The sequence below is a fragment of the Oreochromis aureus genome, linkage group 15 (genome assembly GCF_013358895.1).
Source record: "Oreochromis aureus strain Israel breed Guangdong linkage group 15, ZZ_aureus, whole genome shotgun sequence".
NCBI lineage: Eukaryota > Metazoa > Chordata > Actinopteri > Cichliformes > Cichlidae > Oreochromis > Oreochromis aureus.
In genome coordinates this window covers 35,569,532-35,591,320 of record NC_052956.1, presented here as the reverse complement: position 1 = coordinate 35,591,320, position 21,789 = coordinate 35,569,532, and the positions used below count along the sequence as shown (strand labels likewise).

Genomic DNA, 21,789 nt, shown 5'->3' with positions numbered 1-21,789 from the left:
AAGTTTCAGATTATTTGACTTACGGGGTTTTCTAACAGGCATTTTTAGCATTTGGGAAAAAAACCCAACATGCAGTAAAAATGTTTAGAGCAGCTGACCTCATAGACTGATCATGGAGCCTGTAAAATGATTACAGTATTTATGACACAATCGTAACCACAAATTTTAACAGTGTGACTTTGCTTATTCACAAGTTCCTGTTTAAAACATGATTTGTTTTCAGTGACTTACAGATATAAGACTTTAATTTTTGGAACATTAAACACATTTTGTACAGTTCGCACATTGCATGTTTTCTACGCCCCGCCTGAACACGCAACTCTGTGTGTTGATGACTGCAAACCTGTCTAAATAACTTACAAAAAGGCCCTGACATCTAATAAAGGAGTGCAATGAAAGACATGCAATCTGCACTGATGACAGTTACAGTTAAGTATTGTAGATCTGGCATTCAGTCTCAACAGAGACTGTTGTTACAGCTTTATAAGAGCGGAAAAATAAACACCTGGCCTGATGTGGATTTTTGTATATGCATCTCTAATCAGGTGGATGACCAGATGAAGCTGCTGCAGAACTGCTGGAGTGAACTCCTCATTCTCGACCACGTTTTCCGCCAGGTGGTGCATGCCAAGGAGGGCTCCATCCTATTGGTCACTGGCCAACAGGTAAGAACTACTTCCAGTATTTTCCACTCCTTTTTTGTTTTTGTCCAATCTTGTATCACTCGAACTCTGAAAAAAACTGTCCCTTAAAGTTTTCTTCCTGTTAAAGGGGGGTTTTTCCTTCCCACTGTTGCCAAGTGGTTGCTCATAAACATGTCGCCTGATTGTTGGGGTTTCTTTCTAAGATTATAGGCTCATACAGTTTTTCTCAGAGCATGAAGACTCAAACAGTGAATAAATAAAGCACTCAGACACTCATGCTGTAGCATAGTGAGTGGGTGGACAGATAAAGAATGCAGCTAAATGTGTTATTTTCTTTTACTGGGGGTCTTTGAGGAAGTTGGTGGGAGATGGTGCCTGAAGCCCTAACGAGAAATCTCAATGCATCAGAATGCCGTGTGCTGATTTGTGTTTCAGCTTCACACACACACACACACACACACAAGCACTCACAAAGCAAGCTGTCTTTAAATACACAAACCCAAAGCAAACATAGAAGACTCCCTTGGTCTTCGGTGATTCTCAAAATCGCACACAGACAAAGGCACATTTTAAAAGAGAAAGAGAGAGTGTGTGCGGTCACAAAGGTGCGAAACTGCTCATCATGAATATGCCTCTGACCAATCAGATGGCTGTCAGTGAGTTGAGAAGTCATGCATTATTGATTGTCTTGCACTGCAAAAACATTGCTTTTCGACAAATGTTTTACAACAATAGATTCTGGCGAGCGCGTGTGCACTGTGTACAGGGGGAGTCCTTTTAATTCCGTGATTCTGAATGAAGACAAGGTCACAGTCGATTCTGAGCATGGGCGAAGAAGCAGCCAGTACTGCCTCTAGTGGGAACTACAAACTATAACAAATAGTGCTATGATAGTGGTAAAAGGTAAAGGAGAGTTTGAGCAAAAAAATAAATAAAAAGGCGGAAGAAGTGGTGCGAGATTGTTGAACAGATGGACGGAGGGAGTAAACTGATGGAAGGAGATTGAGTTAAAGTTGGAGAATAGGAGGGAGAAGAAAAGAAAGGAGGCAGAAGAAGGTAGAAGAAGGCTGAAAGGTGCCAAAAGTAGAAGAGATGAGGAGGGATCGGGGAGAAGATGATGAGGCGAAGCAGATAAGGCTGTTTTAAGAGGCCCGAGCAGCGAGGTGCAGGAATAGAAGGAGGAGGAGGGGCTGATAGTCAGGGGAGGTGCTGGATGGCGGTTTCGTTTTGCATACTTTGGTTAATGAACAGCTGGTGTTGAGGGTGTGTGTGTGTGTTTGGAAATGTATGCATGTGTGTGTGTGTGTGTGTGTGTGTGTGTGTGTGTGTGTGTGTGTGTGTGTGTGTGTGTGTGTAGGGGGAGGTTCTGAAACAGTTCATTATCTCCTATTATTCTCCACCTGGCCAGGGGTGACAGCACAGTGATAATACAAGGGATATTTAAACTGCAGTAGCAACATCACCCAAAGCAAATGCTACACAAACACAGTCAGGACTTGATGGGAGAGCGCTGCACCGAGTCTGGCAAAAGCCTTCTCTGACCTTAGTGCCCAGTAAGAAGCAAATTTGTGATATTCTTAAGATTTGTGTTGTACATGGAATACATGTAGTCCTCTGGTCTATAAACTATATATCAGTATTTTTAAAAAGGATCATGTATTTGTAGTTCTAAGCTTTACACAGAGTGGCTATATCAGATTAGAAGCATAGTCCCAACAGCAAAACAGAGGGCCGTTTGTCCAAGAATGCAGAGTGTGCAAAATCTTAATTTTGAACAGATACTACAGTTTTACAAGGTGGATTTTTTTTTCCCTTTGGCAGCCCAAACGAAATTACACAGCTGGTATTTTATACTATTGAATTGCCAGAATGCACGCTGCATGCACATATGTAGTGCATTATGAGGAATTAACCAAATGATGCCATAACACAAAGCAGCCATTGAGGACAGGCCTTAGTTCATGCCGTAATTAATCCATTGTTGCACTGAAACTGATTGCACTTTGTCCTCAAGTGCATTGAGGCAAATCACCACATTTATTCTGAAATAAATTTACAAAGTTTAACCGGAGATATTGTACTGCTTTTATTAAAAAAATGTGACTGAAGGACCAGAGCTTTGCTCATATGGAGAATTTAAACAGATGTTTCTTCCCTTTTGCTTTGAAGCAAGCTGCTTCTTTGCTCTTGCCAGTCATATGCTCCATTCATACTGACATTTGAAGAGAAATCCATTGAACTAGCAGATTAACTGCTACAGCCTGTCATTTGCCTTCTGTCTTGCCCGGTCTCATGTCCCTATGTTTGTTGTCCCTTGCTTGTTAATTTTTTTCTTTTTTTTCTGCCTTTCTTTCTCTTTACTACTGCATGTCACCAACAGCAGTGAGAAATGGCCATGAGTGCTTGTTCTTTATCCTGTCATAGGATCAAACACACAGTGGAACTTGTGCAAATGTGAGCAAACATGAAATGACAAAGGCTGGACTGATCTGTTGAATGATTTAGCAAGGCCTCACAGTGTGGCAGTCAGCCGGCTCTATAAGAGTGCTCCTGGTGTGTGTTAAATTCAAATGACAATATATATATATACGCACACTTTTCTGTGGTTTCAAACGAGGTCTTTTTTCCATCTGCATCCTCCATCTATAGCAGCACCAACTTATTTTCACCCTTCATATTCATCCTAATGTTCAGCAAAGACTATATTTATGATAAGTTAAGATTTGAAGGTTTAATCATATATTCGCCCTCTATGTCTCTCCGGGGGTGATAATAAAGTGGTATTGATTGATTGATTGATACGCAGGTCACCAGAGTTAGTGCTAAGTCTGCTATAGTGACACTATAGCGTTTTATTTGGTCTCTCTTTTTACTTAAGGCTGGGAGGCAATAACCCAAGGCATCACCATCAACAGTCCAATCCTTCAATGAACTTATTTCATGCACAGTTGATTTTATGTAAATTGATTGACACCTTGGAAGGGGGGCAGTGTTTGCTTTTCACAGAGCCATAGCTCTTTCTGTCTCGAAGGTGTTAAGATGGGAAGACAGGGACAGAGGCGTCGGGACAAAGTGGGAGAGTGCAGTGTAGTAAAAGCACACGTAAGGTAAACTAAGAGGGGAAGGCAGATAAAGAAATAAAAAAATTGGTGCATTATCAACATGTATGTCCCTTTGACCCTTTTCTTATTTGCAAAGGGAAAAAAAAAAAGATGAAAAAAAAGTATTCTAGTCATCTTATTTACACTGTAAGTAAAATCCAAACTCACAGCTGCTTATAATTACAAATGGCAGCTCGCAGGGAACCTCTTCCTGACTCACACCAACATCCACCTTCCCCTGGAAACCCTCACACAGTCAATTATGGTAATGAATTGTCAATAAGTATAAAAATTTAATATGGTCCTGCTTATGGTGAGCGGCGACTAAGGACTTGCCTCCCATTCAAATGAGCTGCAGCTGCAGGTTTGAAGCACACCTGCAAAAGGAGTGTGTAAGTGGGTGTTAATGTTTATAGGTTAGACCTAAGGAAGCGCGTTAGCCATTTTTGTATCCATGTGAAAGAACTGAAAGAGAAGTGACAGACTAGAAATGGGTGATTTAGTCTGTCGCAGACATGCTGTTTCCAAACCAAACCACTGTCCAATTATTGCTACTATGGGGCTGTAAAACTCCCAAATCAGTGATCGACTAAGTGACATTGTGTTCTATTTAGTATCTAGAACTATGTTTTCAAAACTTCTGCTCAAACTCCAGTTAGTGTCACCTAAATGCACACATTTTTACCTTCTTCTTTCCCTATTTTTTTTAAGGTGGACTACGCAGTGATTGCCTCACAGGCAGGAGCAACTCTCAACAATCTGTTGAGCCACGCCCAGGAGCTGGTGGCCAAACTACGCTCTCTGCAGCTGGATCAACGAGAGTTTGTCTGCCTGAAGTTCCTGGTGCTTTTCAGCCTGGGTAAGTCAGATATATTTTATATCAGCTAGGAGGAACATGGGAATTGAGAGGAAGGGGTGGTTCTGAAAGGTACAAAGGGGAAAATGGATGTGAGGTAGGTGTGGTTGGTCTTCTTTAGGTGGATGTGGCAGCTCTTGTATATACGTCTGGGTCTAAAATTTAAATGTATTTTTGGTGAGTACAACTCTCAATAAATCTAAGTTCAGTACAGTGCAACCATAGAGATGATATAGGACTATGGATGGAAGTTTAGATCCACTATAGGCAGGTTTACTTTTTCTATTAGCCAGCTCTTGCACATAAATCTATCGGTGGCATTCCCAGCAGCAAATCTCTCACCTGATCTTCCACCGCATCTTCAAGTTTCTAAAGTACAAAGTTTCTTGAGAAAGAGAGTATGTCAATATGAAGTGTAAATACAAAATAAATATTGACATTTTTCTTTTCTGAAATTTAGCTGTTGGTGTTTGGCATCGCAGACTTGCTGCAACAAATGCAAATTAAATATCAGATCCTGGATCAACAATATTAGAAGTCATGAATCACAGTGTGTGCAGGATTATGCCAAGTGCAGTGTAACTCATAACCAGTATTTGAGAAGCGAGCTGTGCATGAGAAATGAGATGTGAGTTTGGAACGGGTGAGAGGGCAAGGGGTCAGCGGGGGGGGGGTATTCCGCTTTTCCTCTCAGAATTTGCTGTAGAGCTTTGGAAAGGAAAGAAGGGATTTGGAAGGGATCTCAGCTAAAGAAGGGTGAAGGAAGGGAAGGAGGAAATAGGAGGAAGATGAAGAGCGAGTGGGAATTGAACTGGTCATGCTGTTTGAAGGCTGGCACCAGCCTGAAGTGTTTTGGAGAGACAGTGCATGGGATTTGGGAAGGAAGGTAAGTGGAGGGATATAAAGCTTGATGAGTTAAGGGACAAAAAGAAGGGTAACTTTGATGGCATGTGGTGTGTGTGCATGCATTCTCCTTGGTGTGTGTGTCTGTATCCCAAAGCTGCTCTCCAATCTCTAAGCCGAGGTCAGACATTGCCAGGAGACTGTCATCTCTGACTCTTTCCTAACGAGTCTGCAACAAATTGCCTCTGAGGAATACGCACACACACACACACACACACTGAGCCAAACCTGTTTAACATCCCACATTACTGAAGCCAGTAGTGTCAACATAGGGCCCTCTATGGCACGGAGAGCAACACTGGCATACATGTGATGAATATTTTCCTCATGCTTAGCTTCCAGTCCCTTCTGACAACATGTAATTCACAAGAGTCACACTTTCACTTCTTTAACACCTCTGAACAAATAAAACAGCACTAATGAACTGTACATACACACACATATATGCGATCAGGAGGAATTAATGCTTGCGCGCATTTGTAAAGAAAGAGACAGGGAATGTGTGTGTGTGTGTGTACACATCTGTGTGCATGCATGTATTTGTTTCAGTTTTTTACTGGGTGGGGATGTTGCTGGGGCTCAGGGTCTAAATAATTTGGCAGAAACATCATCCATAATGAAAGGCCCAGCTGAGGGATGTGTATCGCCCCCGGCAGTGCCTGTTCTCCGGCGTTGCCCAGGCCTCCCGCAAAAGAAGCCCGGCACAGACGCCGTAGAGCTGGCTGAGGGGATCGGCGTTAGCCAAGGTGGTGTTGGTGGGGATGAGGGGAGGAGAGAGGCTCGAGCTATGTAGAGCCGGGAGATTACATTATGTGATTAATATCACATACAGCTGAAACTGAGTATGTAATTGGCTGTGAGAAGGCTGAGCTACAGATATGTTTACTTTGGGGAATTAATGTGCATAATGTGCGTAGCATCGGTAGTGGTAGAGCCGCTGTATGTATATTTATTTATCAAAACACATTATCAGAAGGGTCAAATTAATTTGCGACACAGCTGTCTGTGCCCTACCGGCAGAGCCAGTTAATAAGGGTCGTAGGGAAATGAGGCATAAAAGTAGATGTACACTGACTGCTGAACTAAAAGATTAGACTCTTCCTCTTTATTAGCCTAATTTAATCTCAAATACTGGTCACTTTACTCTCTAATTTAAAAGGGATGTGTTCATTACGACAGATTTGAGACTAGGAACTGTTTGCACTACTTTAACACCGTGGCTCTACTTACTTAGCACACACTACATTTGCATCTATTTAAATAAGCATGTTAAATCACGAAAACAAGGGTACGGGATTAAACCCTGAGAAATACCCAATGATTCTGTGCCATGACAGCTTTTTACAAAACTAATAAAGTGGCCTCTATAGATTTGTTTGTGCTGCTTTGCTTCTCCTATCACAGATACTGCTATCATGATTGCTACTGCTGCTATTACAGCTGCTATCAATGCATCGCTGCTATGATTATCATTTGAGCCCCACACCTTACAGTTGACAGCCACTGCCAACATGGCGTGCAGTGCAGTATTTTAAGTGTCCTCTTGTGCAACAAGGTGGAAAGTAAAAGGAAGACACTGGGTTTGGTAGCACCCATAATTAACTGTAAATTTAGTCTTTCTCAAACTTTATTTAAATATGCTTTCATTTAACCAGCCCCCACAAATGTGCTGTTTTGGTTATTCGGTAATTGGAGAAATAGTTTAGTTGTCTGGTTTGATAACTTTAACCATAACTAAATTACACTGATTCTACTGAAGTTTATTTACAGTATATGCATGCAGTACCAGATCATAAGTCTGTCGTCTATAAACTTCCCCTTTTGTGCAAGCACTCAGCTTGAAGCAGTGGGCCATTAGTACCAACAATACAATTTCTTATTCTATTTTATTTTTTATTGCACTTATTCCTAGATTTTATGATTTTAGAGATATAGCGCTCTGTGACTACATGTCTGCGAAAGGTGTTTTATAAATAAAATTTACTTACTCACTCACTTACATACAGCTGGTGATTTCCCATGTGAGTCATCCCCCCTCTCTTTCTGTACATGGGCAGTCAGTCATTCACTCCCTGGCAGAGGAGCTTTTAGTTAAGCCAGTTGTCAATAAAAACAGAGATATAGATGTCAACCCAGCTGAGAGGAGACACTTGTCATGATCTGTATGTGCACTTGTTTTCGAAGTTATACATCCTGTTTGCTTTCTTTTTGTTTATTGCTTTATTTTATCTCTTTCCATCACTGCCTCTCACTTTCCCCTGTCACTCCCTGTCTTCAGTGAAGGCTTTTACCCTCTATCAAGGAGGAGATTATCACTCTGAGATCATTGATCTACTAAGTGTTTGTAGGACTGTGAGCAATGATTGTACGTCTTGGGCATTGAGCAAAGGACACACATAACGGCAGTGAGAGTTTGAGGGCTGTCTGGATCAGAGTTTGGAGAAGGATTACTTCGAGTCGTCGAGTGTCAAGAAACTGTTAATGGGCCTTTGATTTCCTTTAATAGACTTAAAGACCTAACAGAAAGACTGACAGGCTGTTTGGGTTACAGAGCATTACCAGAGGTGAAGGGACACGTTTGAATTCAGGCTGAGTAAAAATAAATGGTCTCCTCTTTATATTTTAGGGAGAATTGACTTCCTGCTGCTGTGGCTGCTCTTACTAGATCCATCCCCAGTTATGGAGGAAAGAGATTTTATTTTGAGAAGAACGTAGACCCTCCTTTAAGTTTGAATCCTGGAAAAATGATCAGCTTTTATCCTAAATCATCATGATGTGTTTCTGGTTCATCATGTATAGTTTCCAAACTTGGAAAGCAGAAACAGAGACAGAGGTCACAGAGTGCTCACCCAGCAACCAGTTAACCCAGCTTAGTGGTTCAGACCTCATCAGCTGTAATTTGGTGAGACATGTGCTGCCAATCCTTGTGAACTGAGAGGAGAACCAGAGTACCTGCCAGACCAGCGCAGGGTGGTAAATGGTCCCAGTGGAGAGAGCGCATTTGTGGACATACCTGTAGCCCTAAATAATGTCCTCATACTGCAGCATTTAGCAGGAACACGGGCAGTAGCGTGCTGAAAATGTGTAACTGTGCTCACTTTGTAATCGTTCATTATTCATCATTCATTATGTTGCTTAAAATAGTTTCTATTGATTATTATATCATGCATAATTATGCTTTCTGTGCAATGCAACCGTATATTGGTTATATTATTCCTCTATTAAATACAAGTACAGCTGATTGTTTTTGGTTTTTCCTCATTATTTGCATGTTTCTTTTTTTTTTTTTTTTAGAGATGGAATAAATGAAATTAAATTAAAATTTTAAAAACAGCCAAATAAAAGCTAAATGGGGATGGCTATTATGTGTCTAAAATAGACCCAGTTATTGCCATTAAAACAACAATAGGAACTATCATTTGTTTTTCTTTCAGGCATTGTGTAACTAAAAATATGAATATTTGTAATCTTTGGAAGTGATGCAGACCAATGCTGCTTTGTTTAGTCTGTTAAAGTAAACTTGGTGGTTCTTTTAGTGATCAGAAACGTGCAGTGTTGTCCATTCATAAGAAATCAAGACAGGGCAGCCAGTGATTCAAGAGCTGCCTCAGCAACTCAACACATTAGCCGTCTGTCAAGCGATTAGTCAGTCGCTGAGATTGGAGTTTAGAGACACCCACCCATCAAGTCTTTCCCACCCTTCATCCCTCTCCATCCATCCAGCCCTCTGTATTGTCTCTTGTCTCATTGCTCTGTCCTTTCTCTCTGTTTTTTTTAACATCCATCTTTGTACAGCTCAATCTATCACTACTCTATCACCACATCCACCTCCATTGGTCCTCATTCATCTTAATTCACTATTTATTTCTTTACTTCCTCACCCAACTTTCACTGCACCTCTTTTTCTATCCCTAAACATGACCAACATGACAAACAATCAAATGTATGGATGGATTCAACTTAAAAAAATAACATTTAAGTTAGTTGAATATCTAATAGTATCCAGTAACTGCTTTGATAGTGAAGATATTTTAAAATTATTTGAATTTAATTCAGATTACAACCATTATGGCAGATTTTTCATTCAACGTACTGCTTTTAACCATCCCCGCCATTTGAATTCCACTTTTTACAGCCCATCAGCACCCCGTCACCCCCGTCCCCATACAATGAAACATCTTTCATTAGCATGTTTTGTGTCCCACACAAAACATTTTTTCCATTTTTTTTTTTTTTTGCGCGCTGCGAGGTCAGACACCAATCTGCTGACAGCAACACAAAAGCAGAAAACGTGATTAACCTTGATGAAAACAGACAAGTTTCTCTCCCTCTCTGTATTTCTTTATCATATTTGTTTCCTTGCACAATGAGAGAGAAAAAAAGATATAATTCCCAGACAGGTACATCCTAATTAAGCAACAGCCGAGGCTGCTCAGAATCAATGCACTGATCCCTGGCCAGTGAGCAGGGGAGCTGGCTAACGCAAGCCCCCTTACACGCACACGTACACACACAAACACACACACACTCACATGCCCATAAAACATGGCAAATATTAATTTCCTGAAAAGAATCCAATCATTTAAAATTCATTTAGGAATTGATTAAAACTGAGAAGCAGTGACAGTTCAACATTTATTCTATTGAGCCATTTAACAGAGCATGCTCAGTAATCCGTGTTTAATAATGTTCTAACAGTTTAACAGATTGTTTTTTTCCCTATTTTGGAGCCAAACTTGCGCTTGGCTAAAAGTCAACAAAATGGAGCATGATGTGTACCTTTGGCCTGATCAATACGTGAATAAAGTACAGTTAGCGTGTACATGTGTTCTTATGCCCTCGTCTTGACTAAACACAAAATATGATTCTCTTTTCCTGTTCTCTGGAGTCATGTGGACGAGCCAGTGCATACATTAAATTAATAAATAAATAAATAATGAGAATAAAAGCACTGTTGTTTACAGTAACACACAAAAAGTGACAGTAAAACAACACAATGTAATCTGCGTAATCTGTTAAAACTTTGCCCTGTGTACATGTGGCAATCATAAAGCAAACACTAGAAAAAAAATGCTGAAACTGATAACTTAAAAGAAACAACAGAACCCACCGGTGTAAAAATAGAAAAGAAACAAAGTCCCCACTGTATCTACTAAGACTGCTAATAATATGAATGGCACACAATTATTTACTGTACAGGAGTGTAAATATAAGAGGCGTCTTTATGACAGCAATCTTGGAGTTTTGCCCTGATTTTGATAACTCCAACATTTAGTCATTATCCAATAGATTTTAGACTTTATTTAACAATGTATCCAGTGACACTTTACACCTAGGCTAAGTTGGGTCATTTGACTCATGGCTTTGTCCATTTTTATTCCAGAGTTGGATCGTTAATCTGACTGAAGAATTACATGCTGTGAATTAATCACTGTTTTCCATTCCATTATTGTCTATTGCAATACATTTGCTGTCACTAAGTAAGTAAATGAGTTAATCATTTGTTAAGACTTTTGAGGACATGGCAGCCCATTGCACAATCGCTCAAACGTCCTGACAGCTGGTCTGCTGCGTGCTGAAATTGGGTTAGGCAAACTAGGACATTTAATAGGACTGCAGTAGATGTACACTTTACCTCATTTAGGTTGCTTGTTTTTTTCCGAGGCTGCACTCGTGGAAACACAAATACCATGTACCCCAATGTCAATTTAGAACTGTTAGTCAGAGATTAACCTGTTGGCATGACTGGTTAGAAGAGTTTCCCCTAGTTAGATAATGCACATTACACTGTGTAAATCATGCATTTACAATAGCCTGAACAAGGTTCGCAGCCAAATGTGCACTGTGTGACTTTAGGCTTTCCCGGACGAAAGGTGACCAGTGTACAAGTCTTTGTTCTTGGCTCCATGATGTACATCTACTAAGGAATGCACCATTAAGTGAACGCACTGGTCTCATTTTGAAAGAGAACAAAACAAATGCAAAATATAATGGATGAAAGTAAAATCTGATAAATGAATTGGGTAGAATTCCAACAAAGAAGAAAATCGTTTGTAGTTCTTGGTGCAGAAACCTTGTTTATATGAAGTGTCAGACTTTTCTTTCACCTTGTCTACTTTTATCATTATTTTAAACTGTTCATTTAAATATTCTTAAACACTCTTTTTTTTTTTATCCCCCCCCCAAAAAAACAAAAAAAAAAAAAACAGAGAAAGGTACCAACAAATCTGGCATTGTTGCTGTCATATGAGAGAATTCATACAGGCAGTTTCATGTGTGAAGTATTACAGGTCAGATGTGATTTCACCACAATAGTTTTTTTCCATGAGAAAAGAGCTGGATAGTATGAGATGCATGTGTTTGAAATGTGGCATGACTGGTGCCTCACAGTGTACGAGTTCATGGCGGTGCAGACAGCTCTGACAAATGTTTGCGTCCCATAAATTAGTTTCAGTCAGTGGACTGGTCCATTGACAGCAGTAATGTCAAATGCAATAGTGGTGATTGAACCTTATATATGTATAAGGTTCATAAAGTGCAGTCCACGCATTGAGCGGCTGCATCTAGTCCTTTTTCATCACTTTGTTTTGAAGCTTGGTGAAGTGCTCGGCAAACATGTGCTGATTGAAAACTATTGGACTCTCATCTACCTTTCAAACAAATCTTTTTACCCTCCGTCTGTTTTCTCCAGGCATCATTCTGATGCAGGAAACAAACAAAAAAAAATTGAAAAAAAGTTGTTCAAACTTGGTTTCCGACGGAGCCAAATCCAGCTAATCATGTTTGAGTGTCCTGACTTTTCTTTCATTTTCTTTCTTCTTATTAGGAGTAGGTGGGAGTGTGCCCTAAAGCAATGAACCTAATCCTTCTGTATATTTTCTGTCAATTTTATCCTAAGAAATCTAACATGGTGAGCAGTCAGCTCCTGATGGTGGCAGCCACTTTGTAGGGAATTCCATGTAATGAGGCTGTCTAAAAGGCTTTCAGACTTTATCAAGCAATAAAAGCTCCAGCTCACCACTATTACCTGGCAATACTGCAGGCTGTTGTCATTAGGCAGAAGTTGCAGTGAGTTTTGGTGGTGGTGGCTGACAGAGTGAGAATCACTAACCCCACCTTCACGCTCAGCCCTATATCTTCACCTGGGTACAGTTTCAGTTTTCAGCATCTCCATCCAGATCATCTCCAACCAGTCCTTCATTTACAGCTCAGGCTGTGATTTATAGATCTTTTTTCCATTATTGCAGAAAATTATATAACACTTATGTTGACACTGTTAAGCAGTGACATTTATCAGACAGTAAATACAGACAGTCCAATGCTTAACTCTAGCCCGGGCCTAAAACAGAGTATGTTCTTGAGTTGGTGCCATGCTTATGCTCATTATGTGCTATTGCACACAGCAAACCCACATGGGGTCATTTTGTCTCTATTTGGCTGTTCATGCGCCTCCCAGTTTTTACAAGCTGATTACATGTGAATAGGCGCAACTCCCTAGTCATCCCTGTGATGTATCATAATTAATGTGACAGCAGAGATTCACAGATGGCACAAGAAGTAGATTGCTGCAACAACATTGCTGCATAAAACTACACCCCAAAATATTGGTTTTGAATGATGTCTTCTATTGTTTATAAATAAATTACTTATAGAAAAGAGACTGCAACAATTCAAATGCATGTGTAAAAGTTTATAGAGCGTTGGGACACATCCAGTATGTGTAAAGGTTATTGCATGCAGTGTAACATTGACTTAAAGGTGGTGAACATGTGAGAGAGGTTTGGAGGGAAAACCTGAATAATCAGAGTAATGAGCAAGCACTTGGTGAAAGTGGAAAGGAAAAACTCCCTTTTAACAGAAACACGTCTCCAGCAGAACCAGGTTCAGGGAAGGATAGGCCATCTTCTGTGACCAAGTGAGGGAAAGAGGAAGGAGACAGGACAAAAGACACATTTTAAAAGACAGCATTCTAAGGATTTCAGATAATAACGCATGTTATAGTGCTTTACATTTGCTGTATTTATGAGCTATAGTGTGTGTGATTTTAGTTTAATTTCAGCACATTTTTTTATTATTTATTCAGTACAGTTTTTGTACCACATATAATACAAATATCCTTATATCATGTATAATGTTAAATCTTTCTTGTAGCATCACTTTCATTTTGAAAAATAAGCTTTGAAAATGATTCCAAAGCAGCAGCCTCATTGCAACGGCATAGTAATGAAAACTCTCATCATCTGCTGTACAAGTAGTGTTTCAAAAGTAGTTAGATCTCTCTGAATGTAAAATCAAATTATGTGCAGCCCAGCCCTTCACTTCTTGAATATGATGACTGTTGCAAGGTGGCAGCAGAATTTAATGCACTTTAACTCACTGCCCTGCCAAAGCAATTCAGGACATATCCCCTGAACTTCTGCTCCCCTCCATCAATACACTCACTAACTACTCTAGCAGTGAGCACATCCAGACAAATGCTCCTGTAAAAGTGTTGGTTTTTTTACCAGAAAAAAAATTCACCCTTCTACCTTACCCTGTGTTTCTCTCCTGCACTCCCATGTGGGGTGATTTAAGGCAAGATAGGCTATGGAGAAACTGTTCCCCTCTATCTCTCCCTCCTCCCTTCTCCCTCCTTCTCATTCTCCCTCTCCCTTGGTCTTATTACAGGCTGTCAGTTTATTATAAAACATTAGGAAAGCAGAGGGACACTTGCAGTTACTGTCCTATCGATCGGCAAGGATAGATTCTGTGATTTAGAGTCAGCTTCTGCTCGCGCCCTCCACATTCTCGGCCTCCTATTAAGGCACCAGCGCTTTGCTTTGGCTATTGATGTCTCAACATTAACAGTTACAAGCTGCTACAGAAAATCAATGTTCAACTTTTATTACCTGCTGCATAACGCGGAGGACCTCCCGCCAGCTGATACTTAGCAGTCAAAAGGAGGCATGGATGGTCGGCCGAGCACATCAGGTGTTTTCTAAGTGATATCTGCAGTAATATCAATCCTGTCTATAGCATACGGGGGCTTTCAGGGGCCAGTTGAGGGCCTTAGAGCTTGAGAAGGAATAGCATGCCAACCTAATTACCACATCCTTGCAAATGTTAGCCTCTATGCTCAACTTAGTTGCACGTCTGCGCACAAAGTTTTTGTCTTAAAATCTTGTCTGCTTGAAAAAAATTCTCTCTAGCACTACCATCAGCATGACTCACTTGTAGAGTACACCACCTAAATGTCATCAACTTAAAATATTGGATGATCCCCTCAACCACCATCCATCCATCATCGGTATCAACCTGGATATGTGTGTTGTAACAGAGAATCTTAACCCAGGTAGGGTGGATCTGGAGCTGCTGAGGCCTCTCAAACATTTATGAGGGGCTACTGAGCAACGGTATGGCAGCCCTTCTGGGACAAACAGCCCCTGGTTCTGTACTCTGAGTCCCGATCAATGGAACTCAAGTTCATTACACACACTTTTCAGCCGAACGGCGGCAACTGATTTTTTTCTCTCTCCACCCCACCTTCCTCTGATCGTCGAGAAGCCCACCACTGGGGCTGCATTACACTTGCTTGTTTACGTGGCTGCGTGTATAGGGTAGAAGGGGGAAGGGAGCGTGTGCTGGTGTGTACGTGCGTGCGTGCGTGAACAGGAGCTGCTCCCAGTGGGCAGAGCTTGAGGTTATCATTATGTACAGGTCGGTCCGCTGCAATGCTAATGCTAATGCATTCTCAGTGGCCGCAGCTCAGGTCCCAACGCTGCGCTAGCAGGGCTGCTACTCGTCTCCAATTAAAGACTGAGGGATGTCTGTTTGGGGTAGGGGAGACAGACCTGGGCTATCTGGGGCCCTGCGGAGAACAGGCTCACATTAGTCAAGGAAAACAGATTCGGAGAACAAATTGTGCATACACCAGAGTGCATGAGATAATCCCTCTCTTGATTCAAGCATCATCTAGTCCCTGGCAGTGATTTTATGCAGTCTAATAACGGGTTTAGAGGACCTGTTGGTTTTACTCCGCAGAACCTTATCACGCCGACTTTAGAATATCAGAGCAACCAGCTTCTCATACTTATCATGTCGTTACAATGAGTTTAAACAATACGATAATTTTCTGGAGTCACAAAGCATAACCCCCAGAGCGCCGTACAATAGGAAAGACAAATAGTCAACAAAACAGAGCTGGTCCTAGGAATCGAAGAGGCATCAATATTTCAGTCATAATACAGTATAACAGTGCTGCGAGACGAGGACTGTGGTCACTGTGTGTGTGTGTATGTGCACTGATGGTTCACACCAGACTGACTACTACTGTCATAAAGTATAGTGATCGGAGCAAAATTATTTAAATGTCATGCTTTCGCAATAACTGCCATGTTTTTGGTTACATAAAGAGAGCATGTAGCCATCACGTGTAGCACACACACACACACACACACACAAGAAAACGTGCGCAAAGACACATTGCGATCTAGGCCAAAGGAGTGGCCTCTAAGTCTTTAAGTCTATTGCCAGTCAAGTGTTCAATAATACAAACGTAATCAGTTGGGCCCCAAGCTTCACACACACCAGCCTTGTCAATCATTTGTAAAGTTGTAAAGCCATTCACTCTTTCGATCAATATCTCAGAAGGAGCTACACTGTTATTGCTGCAGTTGTTGTGTAAAAAAAAAAAAGAAAAAAATCTTTACGACGAGACATTTATGATCCTTGTATAGCTCATGATGTGTCATTAGTGTAACTCACTAGACAATCATTACTTTATGCAAAATGCTAAAGGCGTGAGCGCAGAGTTGTAATGATTGAAAAAAGATAAAAGGGATGACGCACTGAGTTATTCGGAAAGCCCATTAAATGAAACTCGTAGTTTCCATAAGTGAACTGCTTTCTATCAAAAGTCAGGATTAAGCAATGGGAATGACTCTAAACTTGCAAGCGCGTGACTTTGCATGAAAAATGCTGAGTAGACTAGGAGCAGCAATAATCCCCTACATCTACACCTACCGGTCTGATATTACAAACGGAGCTCACTGGCATTACAATACTGCCTGGCTTGTGGATTATCAGTCTCTGCATCCCTCTGTGAATATGTATAGTGCAGAGGCATGCCTTTAAACTTTTTGGTAAGCTATATGGTGGTCAGGTGGCTGCTATAAGTCTATACACCCTTTGCTCTTTGAGCTTCTGTTCTGGTGGACGCGTGTGTGTGTATGTCTATGGACAATGTAGTTACAAGATACTTCTGTCACAGCACAGAACAGCAGAGCTTTAAGATGATATGTGTGTTCATGCTTTAGTCTGTGTGTGTGTGTGTGTCTGTGTGCAACCGGAGACAGTGATTAAATGTTTTAAAGCACAGATGATCCAACAGTTGCCGTCTCTTGTTCTCTCACCCTTTCTCTCTCTCTCTTTCTCTTCACTGAGCCCCCCCACCCACCCACCGGTGACATTACACCCTCACTCTTGAACCATCACAGCTCCTTTCGTGCCTCTTCATTCTCGTGCTGAAACTTATTTTTAGCAGCGTGGAGCTGGTACACAGAAAGGAAAACGATTCTTTATGTTGTGTTGGGAGAAAAACAAGAAAGAGAGGAGTGATTGTGGCTAAAGAAAGGGGTCAGAGAGCCAAGAAGCGGCCCATGATGAAACAAAATGAATCAATCAACCTTCTGTTCTCACAGACACGCCAACAGAATGCGCTCATACAGTAAATCATAAGAAAACAAAGCTATGTAATATAAAATAATGCTCTGCAGTAGCAGGCGTTTGCTATTCCAGCTCTTTGTGCCTGTGCATGCTGCCTTAGAGCATAAAGTTGTACTTTAGTGCCACCTGGCACTGATAGCAAAAGCTACCCCTGGCATTACACTGCAAGCTTGGAAATTGATACGATGCTCAGGACAACGATCAGTATTATTACAGAACTGCAGATAACTTATAAAAGTAATTGTCACTGATGCAATACTGACAGAATAATGAATAATAATATATTTATACTTTTTAAAAAGCTGTTTGAATGTTACTAGATACATTTCTTCACAGCAAGTTCAACACACTGATCTCAAATTTAATCAGAGAGCAGCCACGCTAAAAATCAACTCGTTTCACAGTGATTACCCGGCTACGCAGCTGATTTTTTAAGCACACTGGTGTTGTTTTCCCAGATGTTACATTTTGTTCTGTAGAGGAACAAAATGTAACATCTGGAAATCCTCAAGAAAGTGAATGCGCAGGTGTTTTTTTTTTTTTGTTCCTCTTTTATTGTCTGTTGTTTTTGGAATTTCATTTTCACAGTTAGACACTACTCCAGCGTGTAATGACGAATACGAGACCGCACAGTGAAGGAGCCCTTGTATTTTTTGTTAAAACTCATTCACTCAAAACCAGTGAAACCGTCAAACCAGAACATGTGTGGACATAAGTAAGCATACTTGTGGTTTATCTTCAAAATGACTAATTTCCTCTGACTTTCTCGAATTGTGCGCACGACTGTCCTAACATTTGGCGCAGCGGGAGCGTGCAGTAAAATCTACAGTTCAGCTTTGAAAAGCAGCCTGCAAACATGCCATCTCCCATTAACTCTGAGTTGGAGGGGTGGGGGGGAGAGCTGCAGTCATCCAGTACTTTTAAATAAATGAAACCCCAAATTGCACTTATGTGAAAAGTGCAGTCAACTTAACGGGGAACAAAAAAAATCCCACAGAGAACAAAGAAATCAAAAGAAGGTGTGGAATATTTGTGGCGCACTCTTCTTTAGTCAGCACTCTACCTGCCGGCATCAAAAGAGAATGAAGCCGAATGAAGAGGAAGGAGAGGGGATGGGTGGGATGTAAGACGAGAGAGCGCATGAGGGAAAGACTGAGTGAGAGACAGCGAGGTGGGAAACTGACACTATGGATTAACTGTCCTTCATGCTGAAAATATACATCCCCGGGCGCTTGATGCTGAATTATTAATTCAAATTTGTCAGAGAAAGAATGAGAGAAATCTATTGACGGGGACACGGGCCCTTTAATGGTCTCATTAAAGGGGAGGCATCCCACACCATGCACCTTCTGTACTGCTGCAGGAGTTTTCAGGGCAGCAGAGGGTTGGCGAGGGGGGGGCGATACTTGACCCCCCAATGATTTTCTGTCACTTTATCATAAACAAGAAAGGTTGACATGCCCCTCCACTCTCTGCGCCCTCCCCTCCACCAACAAACAAACCCTGGGTGTAATTAGCCGACGGGTGCAAAAGTGCACTGAATCTAAACGAGGTTCACATGCATGCATTGATACACAGAGAGACAGACAGACAGACACAGGAACACACGGTGCCTGCTCCTACTGTTGCTGACAGGTACAAATGAAATACAAGGTAAAGTCACAGGGAGGCTGAAGAGCCACCTCACAGGTGCAGCAATATTGATTTCTAATTCATTAGATTCCTTTTTTGTTTTTCCTTTTCGCCTCTCCATCGACATTTCCTCGCATTACACCAAACGAAGGGACTTTGCATCTGGATTGCTGCCTGTTAGTGCTCAGCCTGTCAGTCAAGCGTTAGCATCATTAGCTGTGCGTAGCTACATGACTTGGAGCTGTTTAGTGAGTGGCGAGGGGGTGTTAACTTTCTGCACAGTCCACGCAGCGTCAGGAAGGTGGGAGAGCAGGGACCTGTGGGTGCATCACTCACTCTGAGGGCAGCTCATTGAAAGGCTTTTGGTTCCACCTCCGGGGAGGGGGGGGGGGTTAAAAAACAAGTGGGGGGGCAATAAGAAGCAGAGGTGGGGAGGACTAGAGGGACCACAGAGGGCTAAGCACCAGGTTCATTGTTGATTCAAGTCTCTTAGTATCCCTCTGGCAAATGGATTTTCATAATGCTGAGACAATGTGATTTTTTTTCTTCCCCAGCAATATGATTTTTACCCCAGCAGGTCTGAAGCATGTTAGAAATGCAAGTAAGGATTATTTTCATTGCTGATTCGTCTGGCAATTATTTATTTTTTCATCTGATTAACCATACGATCGTTAACATGGCCAACAAACTCATCTTGTGGACATATTTATTTGCGGGATGTGTGATTTATTGTAATAGCCACACGACAATATCATTGCCGCGCCATTCTATGTAGAGAAGTCTTAACTATCCCTTTAATATGTATCCCCACTGATATTAATCTCCCTGGCTGTGCCCATCTGTTGGAACCCTTACTAATGCAGCCACAGACAGGACCTACTGATTCAGGGTGCAAATTTGCTTTCCCCTTCACCTCAAGATAAATCCCCAGCACCTTCCAGCCAGCATAGGCAATAAGAGAAGCTTGTCTCCTTCCTGCTCCGAGCACCTTTTCTCTTATTTATTTTATCAGACCTTAGGCGCATTTCTCTCCCTTTCAATATCTCTCGACCTCTCTCCATCACCCCGCCGAGCCCGCCGACCCATCCTTGGGCGACAGAACTCAAGCAGCCGCTACCTGTTTAGCTTAACAACAATAGCATTGTTGTCAGCTGAGGTTTAGATCTGACTTAATATATTCCCAACTGGACCGGAGCTGCTTAATTCTCTTTTACAGCCACATGGCATTTGGCCCCTGGAGAGGAGAAAGTGAGGGTTTGATGAGTCGGCGGGCAAATTGAGCCTTAATGCTTTCTTCTGACAAGCTGACAACAGCATGTTCCCATTGGTGGCCTGTTTTCAGAAACTGTGAGACAGTTATTATTCATTGCAGGCACAGAGGAAATTTGGCCTCTGGATATTGGGCTCTATGCTAGCTTAAGGGCATGTAGCTACAGTATGTATGCTGGTGAAATAATGGTCACTACTTAGGATAAAGGGTCACTGCACAGAGATTAATGAGACCTTTCTTATACCCGAGTATAAAGTATGCATTCAGTGAGCCAATCACTGAGTAAATACAAAATCATTTGAATAAATACAAAAGAAAACTTGTTCATCGTTTCAAGCCTGAAAGACCTTTCTTTTTTGTTTACAAATGAGCCTAACACTACACAAACCAATATGTACATTGAAAGGCCACTTTGTTAGGTACATCCGTTTGAATGTTAATTAACGCAAATCACAGCCAATTACATCACAGCGAAGTGCCAAAGTTCAAATTGAGCAGTTCAAATCGGTTCAGTTCAGTTTTATTTATATAGCAACAAATCGCAGCAACAGTTACCTCAAGGTGCTACCCTACAATAAACCAATGACCAAGGTATGCAGAAGAGCATCTCTCTGAACCTTGAAGCAGATGGGCTGCTGTAGCAGAAGACCACAAGGTGTGCAGCTAAGAACAGAAAACTGAGGCTACAGTTCGCTGGTGCTCACCATTAACTGGCCAATAGAGGATTGGAAGAAAGTTGCCTGGTCTGATGAGTCTCCACTGATACCATCATCTCCAGGAACAACACCACAGTTCCTAATCATGCTCATCTATTTATGACCACAGTGTACCTACCTCCTGGAAGAAGTGATCCATTTTATGTTTTTTCTATACTGTTTTTTAGTATATCCCTGCCTTAACCACCGTGGTTTACATCATAGTTGGATGTTTTTGTCTGAGATCAATTTCCGTTCCTAAAGCAGACAATAGATACATTCCTCCACATCCTCATCTTACATTCTGTGATCAGACTGTTGTGATACTCGTTATCCTTTTACCCTTTGGAGTATCAGGTTTCAAAGATTCCCCCATTAAATGTTAAGAGGCATATATCTGCAGTTTACCTCCATTATTTTTTCACTCGCCTCTAAGGTGGAGGCTTCATATTGAGAAGGGAATTCCCCAAACGGGACTTGGAGGAAAACAAGGTAGCTGAGAGCTCCAAGGAGCAGGGGAACCTGTTTTCTGGCAAGCACAGATAGTTGTAATACTCTAATGGGGAAGGAGAGTATCCTGTAGAAGAAAAGAAACACACACACACACACACATGCACTTCCACATGAAATGTAGTCAGTGGAGTGTTGATATGAGCTGAGGTGAGCGTATGTATCTGCAGCATGTATGTTTGTGTACGCCACGACTTTATGGTGCTGTGAGGCTAATGGGGGTAAAACAAAATGTTTTTCATCAAAGATTATGTTTCAGGGCAAAGCAACATAACTCTTATAATAGGCTACTTAAGTGCTAGTGTTAACCGCTCGGCCATTGCTCCTTGCCCTGTGGCTCTTATTTGCTTTGATTGCCTTTGCTGCCCTGTGTTTTAAACACAGACACAGCAGAGTTCTCCCAGTGATCATGCAACACTTCACTTGTGATAGTTAGTAAGTCATTAGTCCTCATATGTTTCTCTCAGAGTCAAAG

General features: G+C 41.5%; 1 protein-coding gene across 1 annotated transcript in view; it reads left to right on the top strand.

Moving 5' to 3' along the window:
* The window catches only part of nr5a2 (nuclear receptor subfamily 5, group A, member 2), a 67,309-nt gene that overhangs the window by 38,794 nt on the left and 6,726 nt on the right, over window positions 1-21,789 (top strand). Inside the window, exons 5-6 of the mRNA XM_031759322.2 lie at window positions 546-665; window positions 4,457-4,604. Coding sequence (XP_031615182.1) covers window positions 546-665; window positions 4,457-4,604 — 268 coding nt within the window. The remainder of the gene's footprint in view (window positions 1-545; window positions 666-4,456; window positions 4,605-21,789) is intronic.